This window comes from Trachinotus anak, unplaced genomic scaffold, assembly GCF_046630095.1.
Source record: "Trachinotus anak isolate AG129_WGS33_773 ecotype Australia unplaced genomic scaffold, CSIRO_AGI_Tana_v1 ptg000011l, whole genome shotgun sequence".
NCBI classification, from domain to species: domain Eukaryota; kingdom Metazoa; phylum Chordata; class Actinopteri; order Carangiformes; family Carangidae; genus Trachinotus; species Trachinotus anak.
Window position 1 is genome coordinate 29,414,704 of NW_027273862.1, and position 27,994 is coordinate 29,442,697.

The 27,994-nt window shown below is 40.7% G+C and overlaps 1 protein-coding gene across 11 annotated transcripts in view; it reads right to left on the bottom strand.

The window, feature by feature from the left end:
* Positions 1 to 27,994, bottom strand: part of LOC139628234 (multiple epidermal growth factor-like domains protein 11) — a 138,973-nt gene that overhangs the window by 71,749 nt on the left and 39,230 nt on the right. For all 11 annotated transcript variants that reach the window (XR_011692725.1, XM_071489717.1, XM_071489716.1 and 8 more), the window contains 2 exons: positions 27,604 to 27,704; positions 16,587 to 16,679 (listed from right to left, as the gene is read on the bottom strand). Coding sequence is in view for 10 of the 11 variants with exons in the window: in XM_071489717.1 (XP_071345818.1) it covers positions 16,587 to 16,679; positions 27,604 to 27,704 (194 nt within the window). In the remaining variant the exon portion in view is untranslated. The remainder of the gene's footprint in view (positions 1 to 16,586; positions 16,680 to 27,603; positions 27,705 to 27,994) is intronic.

Below are 27,994 nucleotides of genomic sequence, written 5' to 3' on the forward strand. Positions count from 1 at the left end.
GTAAATGAACTTGCTGCTCAGTTGGATCAGTGAGCCGCTCCTGGCCTCTCCCTCCTAGATACAGGGGTGAAGTCTCTGTTTTATACTGATGACCCTCTACTCTCTCCTAATGAACCAGGACCAACAGGAGCAGCTGGACACAGTAGAAAAATACAGTCAGAACTGGGCCCTGCCAGTTAATATGAAGAAAACACCCCAGATGTCAGGAAAACAACCATAAACAATCAATGAGCTATACCTACATTGGTATAACCATGACAGCATCATGAAGTTTCAACATGGTGGTGAATGCACCGAAAGAAAAAGCTCTAAATGTGATTAAGAGAGAGTTTTTATAACTTCCAAATTCCAATTAAAATCTGACTTTAAACATTTGATAGTGTTAACCTGCCCGTTGTGCTGCAGGGTAGTGAAGTGTGGGATCCACTCATGAGAGCTTTACCCACTGAGATAAACACCAACAGAGTCTCTACATACAGAAATCTGCAGATACATTTTACTCATACAAAGAAAAATCAAATCATGTTTATTTATAAAGAACATTTAAACAACCAGAGTTGACCAAAGTGCTGTACAATAAAAAATAACAATAACAACAAGTCATAGCAATAGTTAAAATGTGATGTCTTAACTATCATCCAGTCTGTGACAGATAGGGGGCAGGTTGAAGTAAAAATAAAACCTTAGGGACACTCAAAAGCCAAACAAAACATGTGGGTTTTTAAGTTTCCTTACACAAATAAAGGAACCTTGAACTCGATGCGGTATTTGACTGGAAGCCAGTGCAGGGAAGCAAGTACGGGTGAGATGCCTTCTCTCTTCCTGGTACCAGTTAAAGGTCTGGCTACGACTGAAGTCAAGACAAGGTGGACTGCTCAGAAAGCACTGCAGTAATCCAGCCGGGAGGAAATGAAGGTGTTTAGGATAATGTTCAGATCATTGAAAAGGGAGGAATAGTTTGAATTTGGTGATGTTTCTTAGCTGAAAATGGCAACTTTTCACAACAGTGTTGATTTGTTTGTGAAATTTTAGGGCTGAATCGAAGATGACACAAAGATTTTTAGCCTGAGCATGAAGGTAAGGGGCCAGGGGTCCTAAGAGATGTGCTACACCCCTGGTGGAGTCAGAGGGACCAATCAAGTACACTTCAATCTTACCGTCATTTAACTGAAGACAATTATTTTCCATCCAATATTTCACACCCTGGAGGCAGTCAAGAAGAGAACTAACTGAATTATTCACTTTTATTGCCTGTGGGAGGTATAGCTGAGTGTCATCAGCGTAGAAATGATCAGACATATTTTTGCATGATGAACCAAAAGGGAGCAAGAATACGAAAAATAAAATGGGCCCTAAAAACACCAACAAATACCTGCTGAGCAGAACTAGGCAGATGCCCACTGGTAATAAACACATTTTTAAGCACCTTATACAAATGTTTCGATCTTGGTGTTGCACTTTGTATTTTCATGCCAATAAAGAGCCTTTGAATTTGAATTTCAGAGAGAGAGAGAACTACTGCCTTTCACTTAGTGTTCTGGGAATGTATTGACAGCCAGAGCTATAGTTAAGCGCTATAGCTAAGATGCTACAGTGACAGACAGGTCAACCAAGCCAGAGCTAGCTGATTAGCATGCTAACACAAGTTTTGTGTTGTGTGTTTTCTTCTAGACCTGTAAGTAAACAGCTGTTAATGCTAACATTAGCTATGTAGCAATAGCAAAATGTATAAATAGCCTCTTTAATAAAAGGTAATTGCAATTGCTATTTATATTTGAGCATATTTTTTTCACATTTGTTGGTCAGTCCCACATTTGTGCATTTTGTGATCTGGATAACCCACAGATATGCACATAAACCTACAAATACACGTGCTGCTTAGATGCAGTTGGATTTCAATGTTATTTTAAGCTACAACCACTTAAACTCCTCCAAGATTTTTTTTCTGCACTTCTCAGAGGTCGGGCCTGAGTCTGTGAATTCCCAGATATATCGTGAGTGGGACTAAACATCATCTACAAATCGAGAGAAGAGTTCTCTTCTCACATTCCAGCCACAGTAAGTAAACATCCACATGAGTGTATATGCTGCAGCGAAGGCTTCAGATCAGGAGGTTAAAACATCAACCTGAAGTAAAAATGCTTTGCTGTTACACATGGATTTACAGGGACTAGAGTCTGGCTGACATTTATGAAGTAGTTTCATAAAACAATACTGGCGTCGGAACTGTGGCATCACCATAACAGCAAAGAGATATGCAGTGTGTTTCTGAGACAATCTCATAAGAGCTTCAAATACACAGATGCTCAGAAGCCATTGTGTTCATTTATTGGGAACCTCTGTCAAACACTGTTTACCATTGATTCTGACACATGGTACCAATCTCATCTAAAATTCTGCTGGAATGTGTTGATATTCCACCACACATCCTACGAGTTGCAGGTACACCTCACTTCTTCAGGAAATGTCTGTTTAATATTATAAACTCACTGACATTTGAGTGTTTTCTTTCCACCAGACAGACACTGGCTTTGATTGTGCTGCTCGCTGAAATTTAACAAAATGCAGAAAGTGCTATAGGATAATTTTTCTTACGCTCACATGGAAAAAAAAAAAAACATGTTTCTTGGCTTCAAGTAGAGTCACAGCTCTGTATTGTAGGAGACGGACATCGCAGCACCAAACAGCGAGGTGCAGAGAGCCAATCACCCCTCAGGGGTTGTGGTGAAATTTGATTAAAAAGTTTGTTGGTAAATTAATTTTGACCAAACACAAGGGGCATGCTGATGCGGCTGTAGTCGTTAATTGGACTTGGCAGTGGGGCAAGTCCACTTGTCAGCGTTGTGTGTCTGTGGGTGTGTGGGTGTGTTAAGCTGTGTTCGTGTTGCGCAGGACAATCAGTATCCCTTTAGAGTGTGTATTATCACTGAGGACCTAAATGAGGTGCCAGGATAAACATCCAGAGGAGATGCAGCCTTGGCAAACACACTCTCTCTAATGCCTCTCTGTGGAACCATGACAGCCGAGCATGACACTGCACAACACATGCAAACACATACATAACAAGCTTACACACTGAGACAACAGGTACTTTGATCCCACAGACACACACACCTCCACTAGGCTTGATCTTGATCTCCATACGTTCAGCCTGTTACACTTTATACTCATTATACATCCTCTCCATCCCCTCCTCTCCTCAGCCTCTCGTATAGCGCTCCCATGCCTCTCCTCAGAAACTCATCGCATCAAGTCCTGCAAAGCTGCACTTAATGACTTGCTGAACTCGGTCTGTTGGGTAATGAAAGATACACGTTGTCATAAAATGCCCGTCTTCTCCTGGAAGGGATTCAGAGCAGGACGAAGCCCAGTGGACAGACCGGCTAATGGCTGCTGACCCCGCAGTGTCACCCCCTCCAACAATGGCAACAAGTATTAGCTGCCTAATGAACTTGAAGCTAATGAAGAGCAGTGGGAGTTCAGAGTAATCTATTGCCAGGCAAAGCTCAGGTGAGCTGCTCTCATACACGAGACGCAGAGAGACTGGGATGACGTGACGGACTGAAGGCTCACGGTTCAGAAAAGAACAACTGAAGCAGCAGAACAGTGAGAACAAGACTGAGACGCTTCTCACTCTGCTCAGTGCTGAAGTCTGAATATATATGTCTAAAAACATTAGATCTGTTTAAGTATCTTTTTATGTAACTGTTTCACTCATCATAAAAATAATGCATAAATAATGCATAATCAATATTGCTTTAAAACACTTGTTTTACATCATATTTTGGCGTTTTGTCTGTAACAGGTGCAACATGGTGTGCTCCTTAGGCCACAAGTGCAACTTATGTATATATATTTTTTGATTGTGAACACTACACTAAGCAACTTTTTAAAATTTAATTTTTTAATGAACTAATACACAGATTTATTAACAGATTCACGAGGAGGTGGTTGTGGAGGATGGTGGGCACACACAGCACGACTGTCACACCTGAGACCAGGGTTCACATCCAGTCCTGTCTGGGTAAAGATGGTGGTTTTGGTTACATGTAAATAACCTGTGTATCTCTCTCACTGTGTTATGGCCAGTGAGCGAGTTGTGTGTGTGGCTGTCAGTGTGACGCTGGAAGCCATAATACTGTGTAATTACAGCAACATGGCCAGTAGAGAATACAATAAGAAATCAAAGAACAGCAGAGCTAAAGATGAGGTTAACGATACTTGCTTAAGAGAGACACATGGACAAGAGCATCACTGATTAAATGACAGATTGCTTGTGCCTGTTGTCTGCATTTCAAAGTGCTCTGTTTCAAAGCAGAGCTCAAAAGGACATGAGGGAAAATATCCTTTGAACCTGGAGCTTCAGGATAAACAGCAAAGCAGAAATAAATTCAAAACAAATCTGAAATTGATGTGTTTGCTCAGTTTGCTCCCAAAAAGACACAGTGCTTGGTTTGGATTGTAACGGTTTGCACAGGCTCAGCTGCGTGACAATCGGCGGAGTTGTTCACGTGTTGCGTGACCTTATGGAAGTTGTGAGTGGACATGAGGATCTGTCTGACCATGAAGACGACAGGTGTCCTTCTCCCTGCTCATAATTTAATTTGTCCATTTAGTTTCAAGTTTAATGCTGCAGTTAAAGACCCTTGTTAACCTCGATAACATCCACATGATGTTTTTTTATATAATAAAGACACATGATGAGTGAAATAATCAGTTAACACCATGACTGTTTCCACTTTCAACCAATGACAGTCTCACAAAAACAGATTCAGACAGTCAGGGATTCATACGTCATATGACCTGAGGAACCAATCCTGTCAACTTGTGGGGACGGGGGGCGGGGCTAAATAAACCTGAAACCTTGTCAGTATAGAGAGCCTTAGCATTAGCACAACTGCTAACACTGTGTCAGCCACTGCCAGTTACAAGCTAACAAACAACATAAACAAATAACAGATATGAACTATTCTAACCGTTCTGATCCGTCTGCTAGTCTCTGATTCTGGTCTCAACAGACTCTCTTTCACCTGGAGACCTGGAGCAAGCAGGTGGTGGGCGGGGCCAAGGCCTGATCCAGGTTTCTTAATCAGGAAATCAGAGTAGATGAGCTTCAGACCAGTTTTTATGAGGGAAAACATGTTGAACTAAATATTAATCAGAGCAGATGAATTTTACAGAGTTTGAAACATGTCTGGAGGAACTTTAAGTTAAAAGTAATGCAAAAGCATTTGTCCTGTGGACATACCTGGGGGCTGGGGGGTGGGGGTCTACTGTTGAAGTTCTTGAACAGCAAATAACAGGTGAGTGAGCCCAGTGTGAAAGTGTAATAAAAGTAATCTTTGTGAAAGGCCACAGTGCACACTGTTCCCAGGGTTTTTTAGTCTCTTACTCCACAGCAGCCTATCAGCTCCTGACGGTGGCTTAGTTCATCCTTTCCTACGGTGAATGGCCTCCAGGCGGCCTCCACTTTGTTCCCTCTTGTCTCCCAAAGGAGGGATGACCTTCCCATCCCATTCAGGATTGCAGAGTCACAGCCTTGGTACTGGTGGGGATTGAAAACTCATCTCTTCAAGAAACATGTCACGTCCATCTCTGCCCTACCTTCCCCTCCCTCCTCCAAATCACACCTCTGTTTCCTCTTCTCGCTCCCGTCTTCTTTCAAAGAGCTTAACCTCTCACACCTGCCGCTTATTTCCTCTTACAAACTATTTACCTGGTAATATCTCACAAGCAAGTGTTTTCCACAAGTAATCTAAGTAGCTGGAGACGAGAAGTAGCCAGGGAGCACGTTCCCCTCTGCAAATGTTTCTGATTGATGACAATGATTAAACTTTATATCGGGGTCTTTTATATGTTTTTTCCCAGTAATCTGAGATTATTAATGAAAAAATGAAGAAATAGAGGAGAAAAGCCAGACTCACAACTGTACTTGTGCAAGTGACACACAAACACAAACACATCTAACATTTAGAAAGAATTTAATCCACTCAATAACTATACAAAGCCTTTAAACACACAATGTAAGATCATAATAATCTGTCTAATAAACAGGTGCAGATCAATTCAAGTTATAATTAAAGTTCAATTAGAAAAACAATCTTAACTCAACGTCCATTTACCTTCTTCTTCTGAGCTTTCAACCACATCCATCAACCTTCATCACAGTTGTCAGGTTAGTTCCAAAAGTATAATGTCACATGACGAAAACAAACCGTCTCCATGACGACTAAAGTACCTCTGCAACCAGCAGGGTGACCCAGTGCAGTCAGCCTCAGCATATGTAGACATAAGGCTCGTCAAGCTGCAGAGTATCTGCTCTTTGATTGGGTGAGAGGAGGATTTACAGGCAGCTTAAAGTTAGGTCAAGGTTAGAGATCCCTGTCAGAGGCCCCCGCAGATTTCTGACGACGCAGCCTGATCCCCGGTGCAGGGCCGAGCCAGAGGTCAAAACATCATTTAAGATGAATACTGAGCTTCCTCCGGCTGCTCAGTGTTAACTGTTTCACTTCCACACCCTGTCTGTGTCACTCAGCCACAAGATCGTTTACTCCTGCTGAGGACGTACATTTTTATACGATATAGGCTATGATTTATTTTTTTAAAAAGCCTCAGTAATTCTGTAAAATAGCAGGTCACTGAATTTCAATCAAACATTGCTCAAACAGGAAAATCACTGAGGTGTTTTGTAATAGTTTTTGGAAACACTGGAGCTCTAACAAAGTGGACGATTCCAGGGTCCAAACTTTCTCTGGTATTATTGGGAAAGAAAATCCCACAATGCCCTGGGTCACAGTAGAAAATGCAACTACATTTCTATTACCACTGAAGTTCTATCTGTATTCTGATACATTGAAAAACCTGCAAAATGTTCCCATAACCCATTTTTCAGGAATAATTTAAGAGTCGTATAAAATACAAGCTCAGTTGAACTGGGTGTCAGATATATCAGGTTTTACACCTGGATGGAGAAACTGAAGCTTTCCTCCAGGCTGAGGTGACCTCAGTTTTAGTCTCTGGGCAGAGAGAGGGATTTGCAAAGTTATGGATATGAATCATGACAATGATATACTTCGTAGCTTTGAGATGTGCAATGAATTTACAATATAACACTTGTTTTACATTTTAAGAGCTCTAAACAGTGTGGACCTCCTCTAAGGTCTTTGAGATGATCTTCAAGGTCGCACTCAGGCTTCACTTCTCTACTGAATGATTGCAGATAAATCTAAAGAAAAGCAAGAGATTGGCTTGGTTCAGCCACACAGATGTAGAAATCTCTGAAGCTGGCTGGAGGAGAGTTTGACTATCAACTGATTCAAATGGATCATGTGTACATACACAACTGGAGCTGCCCAAAACTGCTACTAGTGATATCTGATGTTATCAACACTGGGTTTCCTGTCTGCGCTCAGGTATTTATTCTTGGACTGTTTCCACCTGAGTCAGGTGCAGATAAAAGATTCTCACTTCAGGTTCAACACTGTACTGCAGCTGGACGCTGGTTTAAAAGTGTGTTAAAGCTGGAGAAGCTCTAACAACTCACCCTAACCCTAACTTTTTGGATACTAACTTAGTGGAAACTATCCACTAAAAAATCCCACCCACTCTTTTCAGGCATCCCTCCAACGCCTCTGTTTACTCAGAGGGAACGATGGCAACTTCTTCTTCTTCTTTTTCTACTTCTAGAACTGCAACTGCTGCTTGTCTGACTCAACTTTAGTAGTAGCCTCGACTCCAAAACACTCCGGCAAGCTGGTGGTAGGTGGACCGACAGGAAGACCATCCAATCATCTGACCCTGTGATGGATTTTTTCCTGTTTATTATTAATTTAGTCTTTGTTATCAGGATGTTAAGATAAATTTAAAGAAATATAACAAAAATGTCTCTGTGATAGACGGCCTACACCAGCTTCAATTTTGAAAATCCCAATAAATATATTTCTCAGAAACAAAGGAGCTCTGTAGCACAGAGGAATAAGATACATCAGGCTTTGGATTCACACAAACTTAGTCTGATATGTTCAGTGTTGTTCTTTGTCTTTTCACCAGATTCTCCTTTAACATCAGTAAAGAAAAGCCTGTTGTTTCACGCAGTTAATCATCTTGGGAATGATGAACCTGACCGGTGGCTGCGCTGCTCGGTTTCAGTGTCACTGCAGTCATCCTCACCTAAGAGCTCTGTTGCTAGGTAATAATTTTACACCTCACTGACATGTTAAAGCAGCCGAGTTACAGGTCAGCGCTCGTTACTGGAGACGTGAGCAGTTCAGAGCACGTTGTACAATTTCACTTTTGTTTAGTTGTTGCTTTCTCCTCCACTGACACAAGAAAAACATGAGAAACTGAGTGTGAGGCTCCTGATACTGAATGGATTTAAGGAGAAAGTCCAGCATCATGAACAAGAATTACTCTAAGAAACACGCCGACTGAAAAAGCAGCCAGCACTTGTCAAAAAACACTGATGACTATTTTAGAAACCAAGGCAGATTTATTTAATCTCTTGTCTGGTGCTGTGACTTTGACCTTTGGAGTTTGAGTCCTACATGCAAAGAATACAGTGGCTATAATCTGTGTTTGGGAGAAATTATGTTCATTTATTCTTTCACACTCACTGAAGCCAAAAGCTACAATAATGTGAACTACAGAAACATATCATGATGAATAAAAGAATAAAGTTGGTGTTAACAAACAGCCTTGTGTGGAGTTTCTGAGTGTCAGGGAACAAACACGCACACAAACACAAACCAAAAGCAGGAGCAGAGGCAGAGTTACACTGTGATGGATCTGTATGGATTTTGTACAGTGGAGCTGCAGAGTGGCACCGGGAGATAAGCGCAGAGGCACGCAGGAGACAAACAGAGGAGCGAGGAGAGAGAACAACAGCTGCGGGAAAGCACTGGCTGCACATTATGCTGCTGCACACCTTGACAAGCTTTTCCTAACACGGACGCCAGCAAGAAAAATTGTGTGAAATCTAGCTGTTGTGAGGACTTAGGCAGGAAAGAGAGGCAAATACATCACTGTAGGCAACTCTATGAGTGTGGGAGCATGAGTGTGCGCGTGTGTGTGTGTGTGTGTGTGTGTGTGTGTGTGTGTGTGTGTGTGTGTGTGTGTGTGTGTGTGTGTGTGTGTATGTATGCGTGTGTGTGTGTTGCCTTCATCTGCATGGGTCCAGCTCTGATAAATGGATATATCTGGAGAGAACAGTGAGCGAGAGCCCATGTTGGCCACTGACAGCCCCGGTATCGTCTCAGCAGTCCACACTGGACCAGCTCGACCTTGGTGTATTATAATATTTATAGGAACTAAAATAAGAAGCTCGCTGGGTAACACAGGCCACACACGCCAGCATTAACATGCTCCCTCTGGTTTCGCTCTTTTCTACCAGCTTCACTACAACAATAACAGCAGAGGTCACATGTGCTCTGCTGTACTGGGATGTATCTGTCCATTCATGCTGATCAGGTGGAGGAACCTTCTTCTCTGTGCTCCACCCAAATAGAAATGTAATATATGACATATACTATGTCCCTATATCAATGATGTGTTGACATATACGTCTCCTGTAAGGGGAGAAATTATGATCACATATATACATTCTGCTGGATATTTGAAGATTTAAGTTTATAACATATGAAATGGTAAATTTGTATATATACATATATTAAAAATATCTGACAAATCTGTTTCCATGTTGCAAACAATATATATTCAATTTATATATGCAAGTATAATAAAACAACATACATATTAAAATTCTATATGCTTATATATGTTTTTACCATCAATTTGACTCTTGTTAACTTTATTGTTAACTATAGGCTAAATATACATGTCAGTATATGAAACTGTTCCAACTTCTAATAGGTTTCCTATATAATTTTCACACATCTTTATTTTGTTCATTTGTGTATGAGGACTATCAAAGTTCATCCATTACAAGAGACACCAACAACAGTGTTCTTCACATTCAAAAGCTTCAAGTAGCTTCCAGTAAGAAGCATGATAATGTAATGCGTTGGGCCATCGTCTGTTTCTATGACAACAAATGGAAAAACCTGCACCAAACTCATCACTTATGGGCAAGTGAAATATGGACAGAAGATGAAGAGTGGGGTTTACAAAGGAGCCTCATCACCCACATCAAGCCATGGCAGAGCTGTTGAGAGACGCCACATTTACAGGTGTGAGCTCAGGTTATGTGGGTCCGGCCCGAGCAGAGAGCTGAAAAGTAAACACTTCAAATAAGAAATGATGTTCCCACCGTGCTCTAGTGAAGCCAGACCGTAGTTATACATTTTCGCCATCTCTGCTTCTAATTTTACAGATTTTTATGGAAACTGTTCTCCTGTAACAAACAAGGTCACAGGTCGTCTGTCAGCAGGTTACTATGACCCACAGTTAGGTTCTGTTGCTAGGCGACATCTAGTGGTCGTAGTGATGATGACAGGAGCAAAGGGAAAAGTGCGGTGACGTAGTTTATAGAGCGACAGAGTCCACGTCAGGAGGAGGTTGGGGTGGATGGATGAATATGACCGAGGAGAGCGGTGTTCGATTCCCATGTGACAGGAGCAGTTTATGTTGTTTCTGTTATCCATGACCGTTCGTTGTTGTTATTGTAACCATGACAACAAAGATCGTCTGATGTTGAGGAAGAACTTATTTTAACCCAATTAACCATCTTCTCCTAAACCTAACCAAGTCATGACTGTTATTATGGTAACCACGGTGATGATTTTTTGTTTTGTTCTGTATTAATTGTTTGGTCAAATTGTGACAAATGTCTCAGTTCCCAAGAATTTGTCCAAGAAAACAAGAAAATATTCACATTTGAGAAACTTGAGCTGGAGAATTTTTGTCATTTATGCATTAAAGAAAACCTCAAACCATTATTTCATTATCAAACACACTGTAATCAGTAAATCAACAAATAAATGAATGGCTGCAGGTCTGTTTGTGTGTCTGCTGTTCAGTGCGGAGAAGGTACCATCAACAGCTGCTGCTGCTGTGAACGATGCTGATGAGAACAGTGAGACGGAACCAAAGAGCAAAGCTGAGGGCGGGAAAACAACAACAGACACCAAACAGACTCTGTGGGTTCATCACAAAATCAAGGTTCGAGCAAAATGAAGTTCTGTTAATGTTTAGGTGAAGAAAACAAAACTCTTCAATTATGCTCATGTGCATTAAGCTGTTACACTTTGAAGTTTCACATAACCGTGACCTTTATCTGACCTGGACCATATAGATATAGAGAGACGTGGGTTTTAAAAACATCATTGCTCATAATCTCCAGTCTCACAAAATTGTCTCAATTATCAACACTCGACAGGGCTGAGCAGAAAATCAGAATCAAAGTGGACTTAAAATTTAATTATGGACACTTTTTTCTCAGATCTTGAACAACCCCTTGATTAAAGTGACTTTAATCTAGATATTGAAATGTAATTATTTGATGTTTCATTTGCATTATTTGTGTAGTGAAACAAAACCAACTAACAAAACTTCATCACCTCTGAAACTCACAAAAGTCTTAGGACGCAGACATAATCACTTCTGTCCAAATGACTCACTTCTTAAACTTGCAACTTGCTGATCCACTTAATTCTTAAATATTCTTCTTTGCAGTATTCATTTACTTTATCTCATCCTTCTCGCTCTTGTTAATCTTTCTCATCACAACAATCATCTTTACATGATCATTTTCCTTATCTACCACTTTTTCTCCCACCTCTACTTTTGAGGCACCTTCCTACGTCTCCTCTTTTGTCTTTGCCGTCACATCCTCGTCTTCCTCTCGTTGCTTCACCCCACTTCTGTCCAAGCTCTTTGTATCGCCTGGCAGAGCAACAAAGTTCTTTGACTGGGCTGGCGTTTGGAGAGGGAAGGCGGCTGAGGCTCGCACCCGATAATCTGGTTAGCTACAGTAGGAGACGATGCAGAGGACGGACCTGCAGCCTTCTCCTCCTCCTCTCCTCAGCGTCCTCTCTCAGAGCCCATGTGAGGTTTCTAACAGCTTTTGTTCTGCATACATGACATCTATTCTTCTGGTAGTGGGTTTGAAAAGGGAAAAAAAGCTACACACTACAATCAAGTAAAAATAGATTCAATGATAAACATGGAACTCTGCCTCCTGGAAATTACATTTAAATGTTAACAAATGGTTTCGCTAAATGCTGTTCATTGTGCAGAAAATATATGCTGCCTTGATTATGTTCATGGGCAGAGTGGTCATGGAAAGATGACGCCTGTAGAGATTGAGTCACTGTAGCCCCCCTCTGAGTTTTTTAAGGTTTTTAAAAGCATTGTTTTGATTTTATGTCCCAGAAATTTACAGTTTTTGTTCAGTCTTATCGATAAAAAAACGGTCTCAGAACTGTTGTTGTCAAAATAAACCTCATAAACCTATCGTTTTCTACCTGCCCAGAACCAAATAGCAGACAAACGAGGTGAGTGTTCAGCTGGTGATTTAGCAGTTAGCAGCTAAAGAGGCGGAGACCAAAACCAGAGCAAAAAGGAGAATAAATAATGGATTTACTTTCACCAGGTGGCCAGAAAAACTGCTCCAAATAAGTGACGATGTTTGTCTATTGAATGAATAAACAGGAAACTACTTGCTAACATGCTCGTCATATCAACTTAAAGACCCTCAGATGAAAAGCAAGTGTTTCACCTTGTCTATGTGTTTTTTATATAAAACAAGTGAAATAATCAGTCGACACCATGACTGAGTGTTTCCATCTTGAACCAATGACAGTCTCATAAAAACAGATTCAGACAGTCAGGGATTCACACGTCATAGAACCTAAGGAACCAATCCTGTCAACCTGTGGGGACAAGGGGCGGGGCTAAATACACCTGAAACCACTAACACTGTGTCAGCCACTGCCAGGTACAAGCTAACAAACAACATAAACAGATAAAAGATGCTAACTATGCTAACAGTTCTGATCAGTCTGCTAGTCTCTGATTCTGGTCTCAACAGACTCCTCATCTGAGTCTGGGTCTGACTGAGGCTCCAACATGAGGCTGAGTCTCTCTGATGTTTCCTCCTCTAACATCTTCATCCTCTCTGCTCTTTCACCTGGGCACCTGGAGCCAGCAGGTGGTGGGCGGGGCCACCAGGTGTCTCAATGAGGAAGTTGTGTTTGTGTGTGAAACCATGTTAAACAATAAATTAATCGTCACTTTAATGAGGTGGACAATAACGGAACATTATAATCTTCATGAAAGAGGATTTATTGCAGAACTGTTGGATTAGACTACATTAGATTTAGCATAGTGTACCTAATAAACTGGTAGCTGAGAGATTGGATCAGGGATATTTTAAGAATACATCCTTTATTCCCGTCAGGTCTGAATACCTGCTGGACTTTATCTGGATCCACTTCCCTCTGTGAATAATTGCTTAACTCTTTCCCATCAGGCCAGTTTTTAATATTTGAAATAGTAGAGGCTCCATTTAGAGGAGCAGGTGCTTTCCACCAATCAGGATCCTGTTCTACCTGTGAGGCATTAAAACCTTTAAATTCATGCAACGCACGCCACTGCAACTTAACTACGGTTATTTGACAAACATCATGAAAAACGCTGCTCTCATCCTGAGCCATAGAATATTAGAAAACAAAACAACATGGGACCTAGTATTCATTTCCTTTGACCAATCAGGTAAGAGCGTGCACAAAATAAAATACAGCCCGTGTGAGTTCAGGCTCAATATCCCCAAGGGGGGCGGGGGGACATTTCAGTCTCACTGTGCAGCTTCTTTATAGTAAATTACATTCTTCCACAGGTAATGAGCAGATGACAAACTCTATTGTTTAGATCTGAGGATTCAGTCTTCTTCAGTCTTCACTGTGGTGCATTAATCTAGGATGGGACGTTGGAAAAATTGGATGTTTCTTTCAATTTATTTCCCAGTCTTCACATTGACCTATCATACAGCTGCAAGGCGACGTGCGTGGCTGCTGCAAACCAGAGAGAAATAAAAGTGATGGGTGGATGGGTGGGAGAACAGACTGCAGCTCATTGAAGACAGGAAGTTAAAGTCAGACAAACTTCCAGAGTGAATGCCACACACTGAACTCAGTCTGTGTTTATCTCTGCTCCTTTTCCTAAACAGGGACATTACTGTGCAGTCAATACTTCATCCCTTCACCCCCCTTTAGTCTAAGTGGTGGAAGATTTACCTAACCCTTGTCTTAGCCTGGCCTCAGTCCCCTGGCCCACAGGCAGCAATAAAAACAGGTAAACAATGAGGCTGAGAGCGCACCAATAATAAACGGGGGTCTAAAGGGGTTGTGCGACTCATTAAGTATCAATGGCCCCTAAAACCCCCCCAATCACACACGCAATGAACTGGACTCCCACATCACCAGTGCAGGCAGTTTGAAGAGCTGAGGACTGGAACCAAACGGTGAAAATGAGACTGATATTGAGATGCAATAGCTTCATTTCAGGTTTAAAGGTGCAAGCAGAGCAGTTCTTATTGTTCCAAACCACAAAACTGATCTAAATGTCTTGGTGGGGTTTGACAGAGCTGCTGATCAGTAACCATGACTCACAGTCTTCTGCTGTTTCAGGGGCTGAAATCTTTAGCTTGACTCACTTTCTTTACTCACTTCTTCCATCATCTCATCAGTTCTCCCTTTACCACTCACTTGTCTTTCAGTGTGTTTCCAGCCACCTGTATGAGACTGTCTTCTCCTATCAATACTCTGTGCAGCAGCTTATTATGACCTTTACTGTCAAGCCACCTGTAGCAGGTGTAGTAGTGATGACAGGAGCAAAGGAGGAAGTCATGTGACAACCTGAGACGACCTACCACCGGACTTGTTTCTCATTCAAACCGTTAATCGGTGTTTTATCCTCCTTTTCTACACCCTTGACTGTGTGTTTATTATCGTAACCATGATGATGACCTCTAAAATACAGAGGTGCATATAGCTGAGAAGGTGCAGACACCACAGCTTGTCTGTTCTGCAGTGAAGTTCAGTTTTATTACCATCACAGCAGAGTTCAGAGGAGACTACAGCACCAGTGCAGGATCTGTTGACAGCAGCCAGGTGGGAAATCAAACTGTGGAGCAGAGCCGGCCAAAGTTTCTGACGTGAGAAAGTCAAACCGATTCAAGATCGTTGACTATTTGGGCTTAATCAGACCGTGACCCACGTGTGTGCCTTCCTTAAAGTATCAAAAACATGACCTTACTAATTAGAAATCAACATGTCCAATATTATCAGCAGATGTTTGCCAGCTTCAGTGTCTCTATATCAGCTTATAAGTAACAAGACAGAATTACCAAAGATGTGTATGAGCTACTTTAGAAAGTGTTTCCATTGCAGAGTTTCTCCACCAGGAAGCACTGAAAAGTTCTTCAACTGTAAAATGTTTGAGGGTAATTTGAGTGTCATGAGAGTTCTGCAGGAACGCGTCCGAAAACCCAGAAATGAATTTGCATTTTAGCTCCTCCAGTTAGCTCGTCCCAAAGTCTGTGGGTTTTTTAAATGGGTTTTTGTGAGATGGCTGTAATATGGTCTGTGGTTAACACAAGCTCATGACATTTTCATGTTTTATTCTATGACATAAAAACAATCAGTATCATGATTTGTTGTTGAATCTGTTAAAAAACGCTGGATGCTGATAAGTGTCTAATTGAGACTACAGAGATTGTTGGGCTCATTCTTCTTTATTTTGGGACATTTCTGTTAATGCATGGTTTCTATAATTATCTTTCCTGTATTTAGAACATGTGAAATAATGTATATAGGTCACAAAATTATTCTCAGGTGTTTTTATTGTAATTTGTATTGACTATTGTTGTGCAGCACATTGATGTAGGAGTTTGTTCTTGTACGTTTAGTTTTACTGTTTGTCGTCTTATGTTACTGATGTGAAGCCACACACACACACACACACACACACACACACACACACACGCACACACACACACACCGGGATTCTGGGTGGTTCATTCACAGATGCACCTCATCCAGTGATCATGTTTAAACCTGTATATAAATGGTCTGATCTACAGTTTCTTACTCTGATGATGGTTTACAGCTGAAACATGTTCATGTGTTGCCCCAGATTCAATAATAAGACTATTTAACAGTGTGTGCCGACATTTTCTTTATTTTGTTGAGTCAGCTACGACCGTGCATTTCTCAGGATTTGGAGCTGAGCCCACTGCCTTTTTTCTTCACCGTGATTGTATTTAGGCTTCAAATGTCACAAAGTGGTGTTAATTTGTGAAGATTATCCTGCTGAACAAAACGTGTCAGTATTATGAACCTTTATTTTTCACAGAGCTTATTTTCTGCAGTAATCCAAAAGCCAGTGTAAAAATCCCATTGGCTTTTTGTTGAGGGAACCAGTGTGATGCTAACTCCCAGGTTGGGATACAAAAACACATCATCCCTGCAGCGCTGTTGCAAGCAGAGCTCAGTGCACTCACATCTCACAGTAATATTGAAACAGCAGAGAGTGTAGTGTTGAATGACCTGATTACATTTACATAAACCTTCCCTGTGTTTTCCTCTCACTGCGCCTGAGGCTCGGATTGTGACTGAGACTTGTGCACTCACCGCTGGAGCAGTCCAGTCCTCCCCAGCCCGGCTCGCACTGGCAGGTATCAGGAGAGACACAGCGTCCGTGGGCGCACTCCTCAGTGCACAACGCTGAAAGAGGAACAAGAGGACGTGAAGATTAACATCAGACTCTTCTCTAAACACATCTGGACTGTTACTGTTAATGATGCAGCAGCGTCTCAGGCTTCTTCTCCTTAACCCTGATAAACTCTCACAGCACTGGAGCTTCAATCACACAAGCTGACATCAACAATAACAACAGTGATCAAGTGCTCTCCAACAAAACCTGACTACATTCAAAGGGAAGCAGAGCTGTTTGTCAGGATGTGTATGTCTCATTTCATTTATTGTTGTCATGTCAGTAAATTGCAGTAAATTCTTCTACTTCTGCCACGATCACATTAAAAAGACTGTTGTTAGGTTTGAAGAATACCTGGACCCAAATGCAGATGCTGATCACAAGACGTCGCTCAAGAGTTTATTCAAATAAAAAGCTAAAACTTACTAGAAGGAAAATAATCCAAAAACGGGCAGACAAAACATACAACACCAAGGAAACACGAATGAAAATCATGTGTATTTATCAATATCTACTAAAAATGTCAGCTTGATCATATCTATCAATAAAGTGACGACTACATGCTCATGTAATTAAGTTCAATGTTGAAACCTTCAACAGATCTTAGTCTTTCATGCTTTGCCATTGTGATGATCTGTGTGTACGAATGAACAAACCTAAGTTTTGTATTTTGCTTTAATTTGCAAAAGTTTTTCAGAACATCAGGATGAGGCAGGTAGTTTAAAGTTGTGAAAGAAATTTAAGGAAAATTTGGTTTGAAGCTGTGAACAGAAAGCTAAACCTTTAATAAAAATAACAATAGACAATTTTTCTGTGCAATTTTCTTTGGTATTTGTGAAAATATTTCTTTTACTTTAAAAATAAGTTTTTGATGGAAAATATTACATTATATTAGAGGGTTATTCAGTACTGTACTGTACAAACAAGATGTATAGATTGACATTATGTTGTGCTGTGATCAGTATCATCCTTATCATCTTAAAACCACAGATATATCTTCTGATGGAGATCAACACTTCAGATAAAACATTGGAGAAGAGTAAAACATGGAGCTTTAGAAATAAAACAGAAACTTGGTTTTATTTTGCATCTGAGGGCATATGTGCAGCAGTTTATGTTAATAGTCATTCTGCAGAAACGACTGTACAGATGTGGGCCAGGTTTGGCCCACGGGCCATTGTTTGCCTACCACTGCTGTACAGTATGAAAGCTGTGAGTGTGCAGTGCTGCCTCACAAAGAGCAGCTCAGACTGCTCTGTATGATGCAATGAGATAATAACTGGAAGTGAAAAATTCAGTTTATATTATTAAAAGTCATTTTGATTTGCCATCGGGTTTAAAGTTTTAGCTTCACTTTGAAGTCGGTGGGAGCGACGTTTTCAGATTCACTTCTAGGTGTTAATGTGATATCGTGGGAGAGGTCTGTGTCAGCGTGTGTGCCTTTAATCTGTGTGTTTATTGTTCTCTCTTGTTTTTATCATTTTCCCTTCATTTCCTCTTTCTCTCTTTTCTTTTTCTCCTCTGATCCTCGCACCTTCTGGGGGCCACCTCTGGCCCCTGAGCTAATCGCTGCACCAGGCGACGGTGAGACGCAGCTTCGTTTATTATGCTGCGATCCTCATTTGTTTCGAACCTTCAGATAATGTTTGGCAGCTCTCAGCTGTAAGGTCCTGTCATGATGAAATATTACAGCAGCTGGAAAAGCTTAAGGTGAAGATGAAGATCTTATCTGTTTGCTGTATGAAGCTGATCAGGAGGCTGCTCCTCACATCTCACTGTATCTGAACCAAGGTGAGTTTTTTTTATGTTGGTGAATATATAAATATTAACAGCAAGTCACAACTTGCTACTGAAAATGACAAAGGGGAACTTCCTCCATGCTCCGGGTTAAAAGCCTTTGTGCCTTTGAGTCCATTATTTTAACTTTTGGAGTCAAGTGCATTTTTTATTGTTTCATTTCTACTAAAAATCATGTTTTCTGAAAATGCTGGAAACTTTAACTGATGCAATTCTTTAAGAGAATATACACTGCAAAAACTACAGATTCAATTCTTATTATTATTTGTTTTCTTCACTTCTCTCAGCCCTGGGTAGTGTCTGCAGGTCCTTTCAGGCTCCATACAGCTCGACAACATCCACCAATAAGTTAGGTTGGGCTGAGAGAGGACACCCAGAGTCCAGAAGCCTGTCACTGGAAGCAGCAGCTTGTCTCTGGCTAAAGTTTCAAAAATGTGCCAGTGGCTCTGCATGGGGCACCCGGTGGTTTTAGGGGTTTAACGACTGGTTTGCTCTTCCACACGTCACTACCCATCGCTCCTCTTCCTCATTTCCTGGCATCTCTCTACTGGCAGCTGTCTAATAATGTCATAAAAAGCATAAAAATATAATTAAGAAAATTACATACAGCAACTGTGCGAAGGTTTTAGGCACTTTAGATGGTTCACCATTACATAATGTAATTAAGGAGTCTGACTGATCTCAAATTCATTCTGCAGCAGGACAACGAATCCAAACACAGCCAGAGTCATAAATAACTATCTTCAGAGACAAGGAGAACAAGGAGTCCTGCAGCAGATGGTCCGGACCCACAGAACCCTGATCTCAACATCATGGATTCAGACTGGGATCACATGAAGAGACTGAGACAGAATAACTGAGGCAGGTTCTTCAAGATGCAGGAAGAACCTGCCTGAGTGCAGCTGTATGAGGAGAACTGGTACTGGTTTAGGGGCAAAATAAAAACTATTCATTGTATCATTTTGAAATGATCCTCACTTTACTTTGACTGCGTTAAACAATGCTGTATATCTGCCTGGGAAACTCACTAATTAACACATTTTTTAAAATCTTATTTAACCAGTGACGTACTGCAGAGAGGCTCGCTCTTTATTTCCAAGTTATATCTCATTTTTTAATCTTATTTCTTGGCTTCACACAGCGACTTTGTGTGATCTTGTCATAATTGTGAGGTTGTCAAGCAGCCATCGGTGAGTGTGGATGGGGTTTTAGTGGCCATGAGTCCAGGGTGTACCCTGTCCAATGCATGCTGGGAAAGGCAGTAAATGTTCTTATTTCTGTCAGCAAGAAAAGACACTGACACTTCTTCCTACATTATAATTAGGACACACACATGCAGAGTCCCACAGCTTATTCAGAGAGGATAGAAACTGTAATTTAACCTGTCACTAAAAACCCCATGTTGCTTAATGGAGTGAAAATCAAATAAAGTCTAAATCTTCATTATCAAATTGTTCAAAGTGAGAGGCTGAACTTTATCCAACATCCGCTCAGACTCATTTTGTGAGGATCACCTGTGTATCAGAGTCTGAAAACTGCATCATACATGAGGCAGGGACGGAGCTGGAGGAAGACGGGCTGGCAGCTTGGAGACTTGAGCTCCTCCACCACACAGATACAAGGTGCCGCTGCTCCGACTCTGTTTGTGCAACTGATTCCTCGCCGACGTGAGCAGGCGGCTTGACGTGCATTAATATGTGCAAAGGAACAAATGAACATCACATTAATGAAGAAGAATGTGTCTTTGGTTGCACCGCCTGCATGATGGGACTCTGACACACACCTGCAGTGCGAGTATGTGTAAACTAGCTGCGCTTTAAGGCTGTGAGGTGTTATTTTAAATCAGCACAGTGCACAGAAAGTGAAGTGCTGAGTTTGGAAAGTTGCAAAGACGTGTGTGAGCAGGGAGAAGTGGGCACAGAGGAGGCAGGACTGGGACTGGTCTCAGTAAAGCCTGGTTTTATGGGTTTTATGGTACTTTGGCCACAGAGGGGTCGTGCTCTCTAAATTTATAGTGGCAGTGTGTTAACATTTTACAGCTTTATTTCGTGCATTAGGACAGAAAGTCCTCACAGCCACACACACTGTCAAGATATTTATACCAGAGGAGTTTCTGCCTGTGGAACAGACAGCTTCACATTTTCTTAGAAGCTGTTTCAGTGTGATAAAGGTGATGAGTTATCATTGCACATTTGTGTTGTACTAGTTTCACAGAGGCAGAAAAATATCAATCAATTCAATATCAATAATATCAAAGAATTAACTTTTTGTCTGAGTTTTATACCTAAACAACAAAACAGGCTGCTTGATTCCACCTGTGGACATTTGCCACATCTCACCCAGAGGAGCACTTCAGGAGAGGCAAACCAGGCAAATGGTTGGGGCCTCAAAGAGGAAAAGGGGCCCCCAATGGCCCCTCATTTCAGCACATTTTGCAATGACAACTATAACCCGCCTTAAACCTCCGATAAAGACACTATATAGTGCACTACTGTGGCCCCAAAACCCTCGAAGTGGGGCCCCTGATGATGTGTGTTTGTGGAGTTTACTGATGGTCTGCAAGTGAGGTGTTCAGGGGACATCTGTAAATTGTAGTGTCTGCTAATAATCTGCATGTGGTGGTGCATCTCCTGACTCCATCCATGAAAGATTAAAAGACCAAAAAGTAAACTTTAAAAAAAATCTGTCACATCAGTTGTTGTTATTTGAGCCTGGATGTGTGAATCTTTGCGATGCTTTATGATATAAAAAGATTCCACAACAACATGACAGTTCATTCTGTCATTAAACATATGAATGAACATTATGTTTCTCTCAGCATGAGGAATCTCTAAACCGTACTGTATTTTTTCTGTCTGTCATTGCTGTTGTTTCTATTGTTAACTGCTGCTGAACTGAGAAATATGAATAAATAAAAGTTATTTAAAATGTAAAACCAAACAACTCATTAAAAAGTAGATGGAAACAAACCAGAGGCCTCGATGACCCAACCTGTCACTCAAACGTCCCCGCTCACATGTTTTGTGACAATATTACACCAAACTACTTCTTCAGAGGGTCTCCCTGAGACCAACTAGTTTAAGATATGTACCATGTACTGACACGGGACAGCTGATTATCCCCCTCGCTGTCTGGTACAAACTGAATCCAAGCCACAGAACCTTAGGTTTGAACAGGTTGGTAACCGCTCTCCAGAGGGCTGTCATTTGTCATTGTCTAGTTTCACTGTAAACAGAAAAGTGATGAAATGAGGGGGGGATGACGTCACTGCTGCTTTCACAGCACCTGAAACATCATAATGAGGTAAAAACCATCGGACGTTATTTGTGCTCGTGTAAAAACAAAAAGCTTCACGTAGTTTTTCCTTCATTTCTACAACTTATGGTTTTGCTTCTTTACGCTGGGGATTCAAAGTGAGAATACGTCTGTACCAACCACAGATTTCTGCCTTCATTAAGAGTATAAAGTTCTTCATAAACTTCTGGTTGGGATCTTTGTGCTGTCCAGCACATTTTCGGAGCGACAAAGATAAAATTCCCTCACAAATGCAGCCCCAGATTTTAATAAGAGCCACAGACACATGCTCTTGTCATCCTGAAGGAGAGCTGATAAATCATTAAACGAGTGCCTGATCCTTTCATCCTGTGGATTGGAGCAGAAACAGCTACAAGGAGGATTACATCAGCAGCGGGTACAACAAGATTAATAGATATCAAATTAAATAATCACTACCTAATTCCAGCCATTGTCTCAGCAGGCTGAAGCAGCCTTTAGTGCCCTCGAATCTCTTGATCTGCTGCAGGAGGAGCGGGAGCGGAGCTGTGAGCACCAGCAGACAGAGCAGCAGTGTAAGTTTACACCTGACGCTCTCTGATCTGATAGAAAACTGTCGACAGGGCTCATCACGGCACCCTGGGGCGACACGAGCTGAAAATGAAATCGTTCTAAGTTTTTATCTTTCTCCTCTTGTACTCTGGACATGACGATGTTTCACTAAGACAGTTTGTTTTTTTTCATCTCTCAATATCAAAATCGCACATATAAAATGTTTGTATGTATCATGGATGTAAACAAATACAAAAACATTATTCAGTTATAAAAAGGTAATGCACTCATTACATTTATCAACAAAATTCAAATGTTCTGTCACCTAACGGACACGATATGACACGAACAAAACTTCCTCTCAGAATTAAAAGTAAGTCAAATAATGAATTTCATCAACAAAATTCCTAAAAAATTGTATTTTTGAAAAGGAGCGACTTGTAATTTCAGATTTCCCTTCAGTATGAAGTAATCCAGGTGGATGTCGCAAACAGGAAGTGCTTGTAGCCAGAGCAGTGATACACAGCTAAGTAAACGGCTAAAGGATAAAACAGGTGTAGACAGTTGCTTTGTTGTGACATCACAAAGTTCCAGAAGTCCTGACGGCTGGTTTTAAGGCTCAGTGTCTGAATACAGGCTGTGTGCATTTCTCTGTGGACTGAGGCTTTGATACTTTCACAGTATTAATATAGAACCTAGACCTGCTTTATAATCACAAACACATGGACATCTACCTTTAGACTGTGTGGAGCTTTAAGTTAAATACTTTGACATTAAGCAACTCAACAACATTTCAACAGTTTTAACAGATTTGTTGTGTTGTGCAGGAAGTTTGACTATGATGTGATACTGACACCTGGTTGACACTCTGCTTGATTTGACATGAGACAGATAATAAAGTATCTTCCTCATTTTTCATGATATTTATCTGGAACTCTTCCCGTTACATAAACACCTCCAGTTTTTAAAGAACAATCACATTTTTTATTTAGACTCAGTTTAAAATTACTTTTTGTTTGAACTACAGTCCTTTCTTTATCATTTGATTAATGGTAAATTATGTTATTTTAAAAAATATTTTCTGAGCAGCTTGAAGAACAAATGGCAATGGAAAAACTACTCAACACAGAAAATCAGGCAGTCAAGGCGATTTCCAACTACCTGTGGTGAAAAATCAAAATACAGATATTATTGTGAAATAGGTACATTACATCTCTATGATGCATGTTATTCTGCTTTACTGACTCATAAAATACAAATGAGTTTACAAAGGAACAGAGAGACCAGATTAACTGGCATCACAGAGTGTTTTTGCTTGAGCGCCGTTCCTACCTTCATCGCCATGGTTACTATAATAAGGTCATGGCTTGGTTAGGTTTAGACTGGGATTTGGGTTAAAATCAGCTCTTCCTCAACATCAGACGATCTTTGTTGTCATGGTTACAATAATAACAACAAACGGTCATGGATAATAGAAACAACATCAACTGCTACTGTCACATGGGAATCGAACACCGCTCTCCTGGGTCATATTCATCCATCCACCCCAATAATATATCATATAATCTGTGGTGAAGCCTTTGAGAGAATTTAATAAAATGTATTAATTGTATTTTGTCATAATTAGCATATGGCCTAAATAATTATAGCAAAAAATGTGTTTAATGAGGTCAGAGTGACCCTGACCTTTGACCTTTGACCACCCAAATCTAATCAGCTCATGCTTGAAATTTGTGCCAAATTTGAAGAAATTCCCTCGGGGGCTTCCTGAGATACCGTGTTCATGAGAGCGGGATGGACGTGCCCAGTGCCTCCGGCCACATAAAGAGAGGAAAGAATGAGTTGGACCAAACATGAAGAAGAGGACGACTGAAGGAGACATTTTTCTGACATGAAATAAAAAGGCCTCAGGCTGAGCTGAAAAATAACAAAAGGATTCCTCCAGCAGGGAACATCACAGAGATCGGTTCAGTTTCAGAGCAAACACATGAACATGCTCTACATCCTGCACATTACTGCATGTTTATCTTAAAGATACAGAGAAACAGGAAATGGAAAATGGCGCAGACACAACAGCCAGGAAACACAGAAAGAGGAAAGCCCTCTAATCAACTTAGCAGCCCCCCACCCCCTCTTTCTCTGCCGCAGAGGGAACCTTTCAATTAACTCAGGCCGAACATATCACACAACAAAAGACCCGTCTGAGGACATTAATGTTAGCGGAGCAGGCAGGCGTCTTCACATAGGGAGCGTTCAAACTACTCAGCTGATGGGAGCAGGGCTGTGTGTGTGTGTGTGTGTGTGTGTGTGTGTGTGTGGCGTCACACAATGGAGTGAGGGGTATTTGTCTATGTCCCCGAGGAGAATCTAATAAAGTTGTTTACAAGCAGATGTTGAATAAAGACACACAATACGCTCCCCTTTACCCTCCCCACCCCCTTCAGGCAAACCCATTCACCTCCTCTCCACAATAAGAAACACTGCTCTATAGAATTTACCATCTAGACTGGATAATTGATTTCTTTTGCTGGACCGAGGAGGGTGGACGACATAGAGACTGACTTTATTTTTCCCCTAAAACAGCTACATTTTCCTCTGACACGTTCGGATGTTGATTTTGGACTTTTTAACTTAAAGCGTTTATTTTTACTGTCTCACTTTTTATCTAGCGTGTCTGCGTTTGCTCACAGGTGGACGGACAGAGGAGGAGGAACATGGAAGAAGTGTTGTAATAAAAATGAACTTTAAAAAAACACACACTCAGTCTGTTAAAGGATTTGTATGATCACCTCCCAACTCTACTTCACCCTCATCACAGGAAAACTGTTCGTCCTTTCACCAGGAGACCCTAAACACTAACGTGTCTTTTTCTGTTTTTATTAGTGAAATAACAAAACAGGGAGTGACATGGAAAAAATGGTGACTGAGAAAACATGAAAAACATCAAACATAAAAGACAAAAAGTTGACATAACTGGGGTGAAGACTGGATTAAGTAGGGTCATAGACTGTATATTTAATGACCGTTATAAAAAGAAGTCAGATTGTATTGAAGTCTATGGGAAAATGTCTCTACTTCTCTCTGATTTATTACCTCAGTAAATGTTTTCCTGATGAGTTTATTGTCTCAGTCTCTAGTTTCAAATCTTCTTCAACACAACATGATGTTCATTTTTTTATGGTCCCATTTAGAGGCAAATAGACCATAAAGCAGGGGATACATTAGGGGCGGGGCTACTATGTGATTGACAGACTGTGTCACAGTATTCACAAACCAATAGGTGACATCACAGTGTGTTTCCACTTGGCTAGGGTATGTTGTGGGTAGTGTGTTTGTTTTAATTAGGAGTCAGTGGTATATAATAATAATAATAATAATAATAATAATAATAATAAGGAATTTGTGAATATATGATGTAGAAAGTATAATATATAGTCACATATTTGTATTTATGTGTATATAGGCACATATATATGAAGCAGACATTATAAAAACAATATCATTACTATAACTGTGTGGTAAAGAACAGAAGCTGAAGGTTCACAGTTAAACGAAGAACTGCATGTGTCGCTTCGTTTCTCTTTGACGGGGAAATCACTGAGAGCTTCAAACAAAAATAATTTCACAGAGAAATATAGTTTTATCTCACTGACCAAACTTTCCAGCTTTCAAAGATCCAGCCCACACAGCAGCAAATAGAGCTAAACTCCAGACACATTCTCCTCATCTGTTGATAAAGACACATTTTCTTTTACATAAATGTATTTTTGTTTCCTGTTCTTAACATAAGAGGCAACAGGAAGAAAGAGCCATAGCCTGATTTGCCCTGTGCAGCACTCCACGTTAGAAGAAGACGCTACTGTACAAACAGCATCTCTGCAGAGTGGAGATATCTGATGTCTGACTCCTTATTACCAGACGGGTTTTTTTTGGCTTGCAGCTTGTTTGAGGTTGTGTTTGAGACCCTTTTCTACTTTTTTCTTCCCTCCAAATATGTTTATTTCAAAGCTCTCTGTGGTCAAACTTTAAGTAGAAATGGATCCAGAGCGGGATTGATCTAACTTTGACAGCTCCAACAACAGATACAGATAACCGCCTGGCGCAAAGTGAAAAGATAACGACTGAGATTGAATCACTGTTCCACAAGATACACTGCAATTTTAACAAGCCTGGATACGTTGTGTGTATCAAGTGGAAAAAGTTTGAAAATAACAATGCAGATGACAGGAAAATGATTTTGTTTGTGGCAGAGACGTTATGCGGAGCACGCGTTCCCCTGTGGTGGGATTCTTTCATATCCAGCTCTAAGAGGAAGCAGCAATGTCGGATTTGTTTTTATTGCCATTTGTTCAAACCCAATGTGCATTTGTCGCATTAACACAGCAGCTATACTCCGCTTAGAGAGAGCAGCATGTATTAACTTTTCAGTCAGAAAGTGAACTCAGTCATTTATTTGGCCTTTATGTTGTTACATCAGAAGCCGATAGCTCAGATCTAAGCTGACTATGACTGCATCTGAAACAAAGACACGTTCTCTGGTGTCGAAGTTCAAATCTGTAACTTTTCCACATTAAAATGTCTAGAAACAACTTGACCTCTGTTCTATATCTTATTGAGTTGTGTTCTTACATTATCCTAAATGTTTACATCAATTCTTAAACCGGAGAAAACGGTCAGTTTCACCGGTCGCCTGTCAATGACATCATATTCAATGACATCATATCCTCTGTGCTCATGTGTCAGTGTTGTCGTTTCCTGCCTGAAACTCAAAATTGATTTTTATCCAGTTCACATTTTTAAGATACACTTTTCACACCTTGGTTGTTTTCAACTCTATATTTGAACCAGATGAAGGATTTTAGTCGTCAGACGTCTGGATCTCCAATCATCAGAGAAAAAAGCTGAGTAAATGTTCGACAGCTCAGCTCCCAGACGCTGAGAGACGTGCTGTGTCACCAAAGAGTGTCGGTGAATCACTGATTTTAAATGTGGAAATAATTAATTCAGTGTTTTACTGGTTATAATCAGCTGGTCTGTCTGTTTTGGAAATTTTGAGAAGCTGAAAATAAAAAAACAAGATGAAATAAATATAAAAAGAATGGCTGAGATTTCTGATGTGATGACATATTCTATGGTTGTTGCCATGATTAACACTCTCTGAAGTTTAATGTAATTGACTTTATGTTGGCAAAGAAACATTAAAACTGCAGAACCTTCACCTTGTCGGGTCACACAACATTGTTTTATTGTCTTATTTTTATTTGTGTGAGAGTCTGTTTAGCTGAATTCATCCAAACTGAAAATGTTACTTACGAACACACAGGTCTCCACTTTCATAGAAGCCTGGGCAGCACTGAGAGCGTCGCCTGTACATGGTCCTCACACCTCTCCTGTAGGCGGTCTTATAACTGATCCTGTACATGAGAGAGAGAGAGAGAGAGAGAGAGAGAGAGAGAGACGGAGGTTTAATCTTTAGAGCTTGTTCGTCTGTGAAACTGTGGCTGTTAGTGTTATGGACACTGAAACATTGAGGAGAAAATTCTTCCACCAGAAAATTTTATGTGTTAAAAGTGACAACATGAGAGACACAAGAAACTTTTACCATTTGTTAAAGCTCCATCCAGTCTAAAGGTAGATGTCCATGTGTTTGTGATTATAAAGCAGGTCTAGGTTCTATATTAATACTGTGAAAGTATCAAAGCCT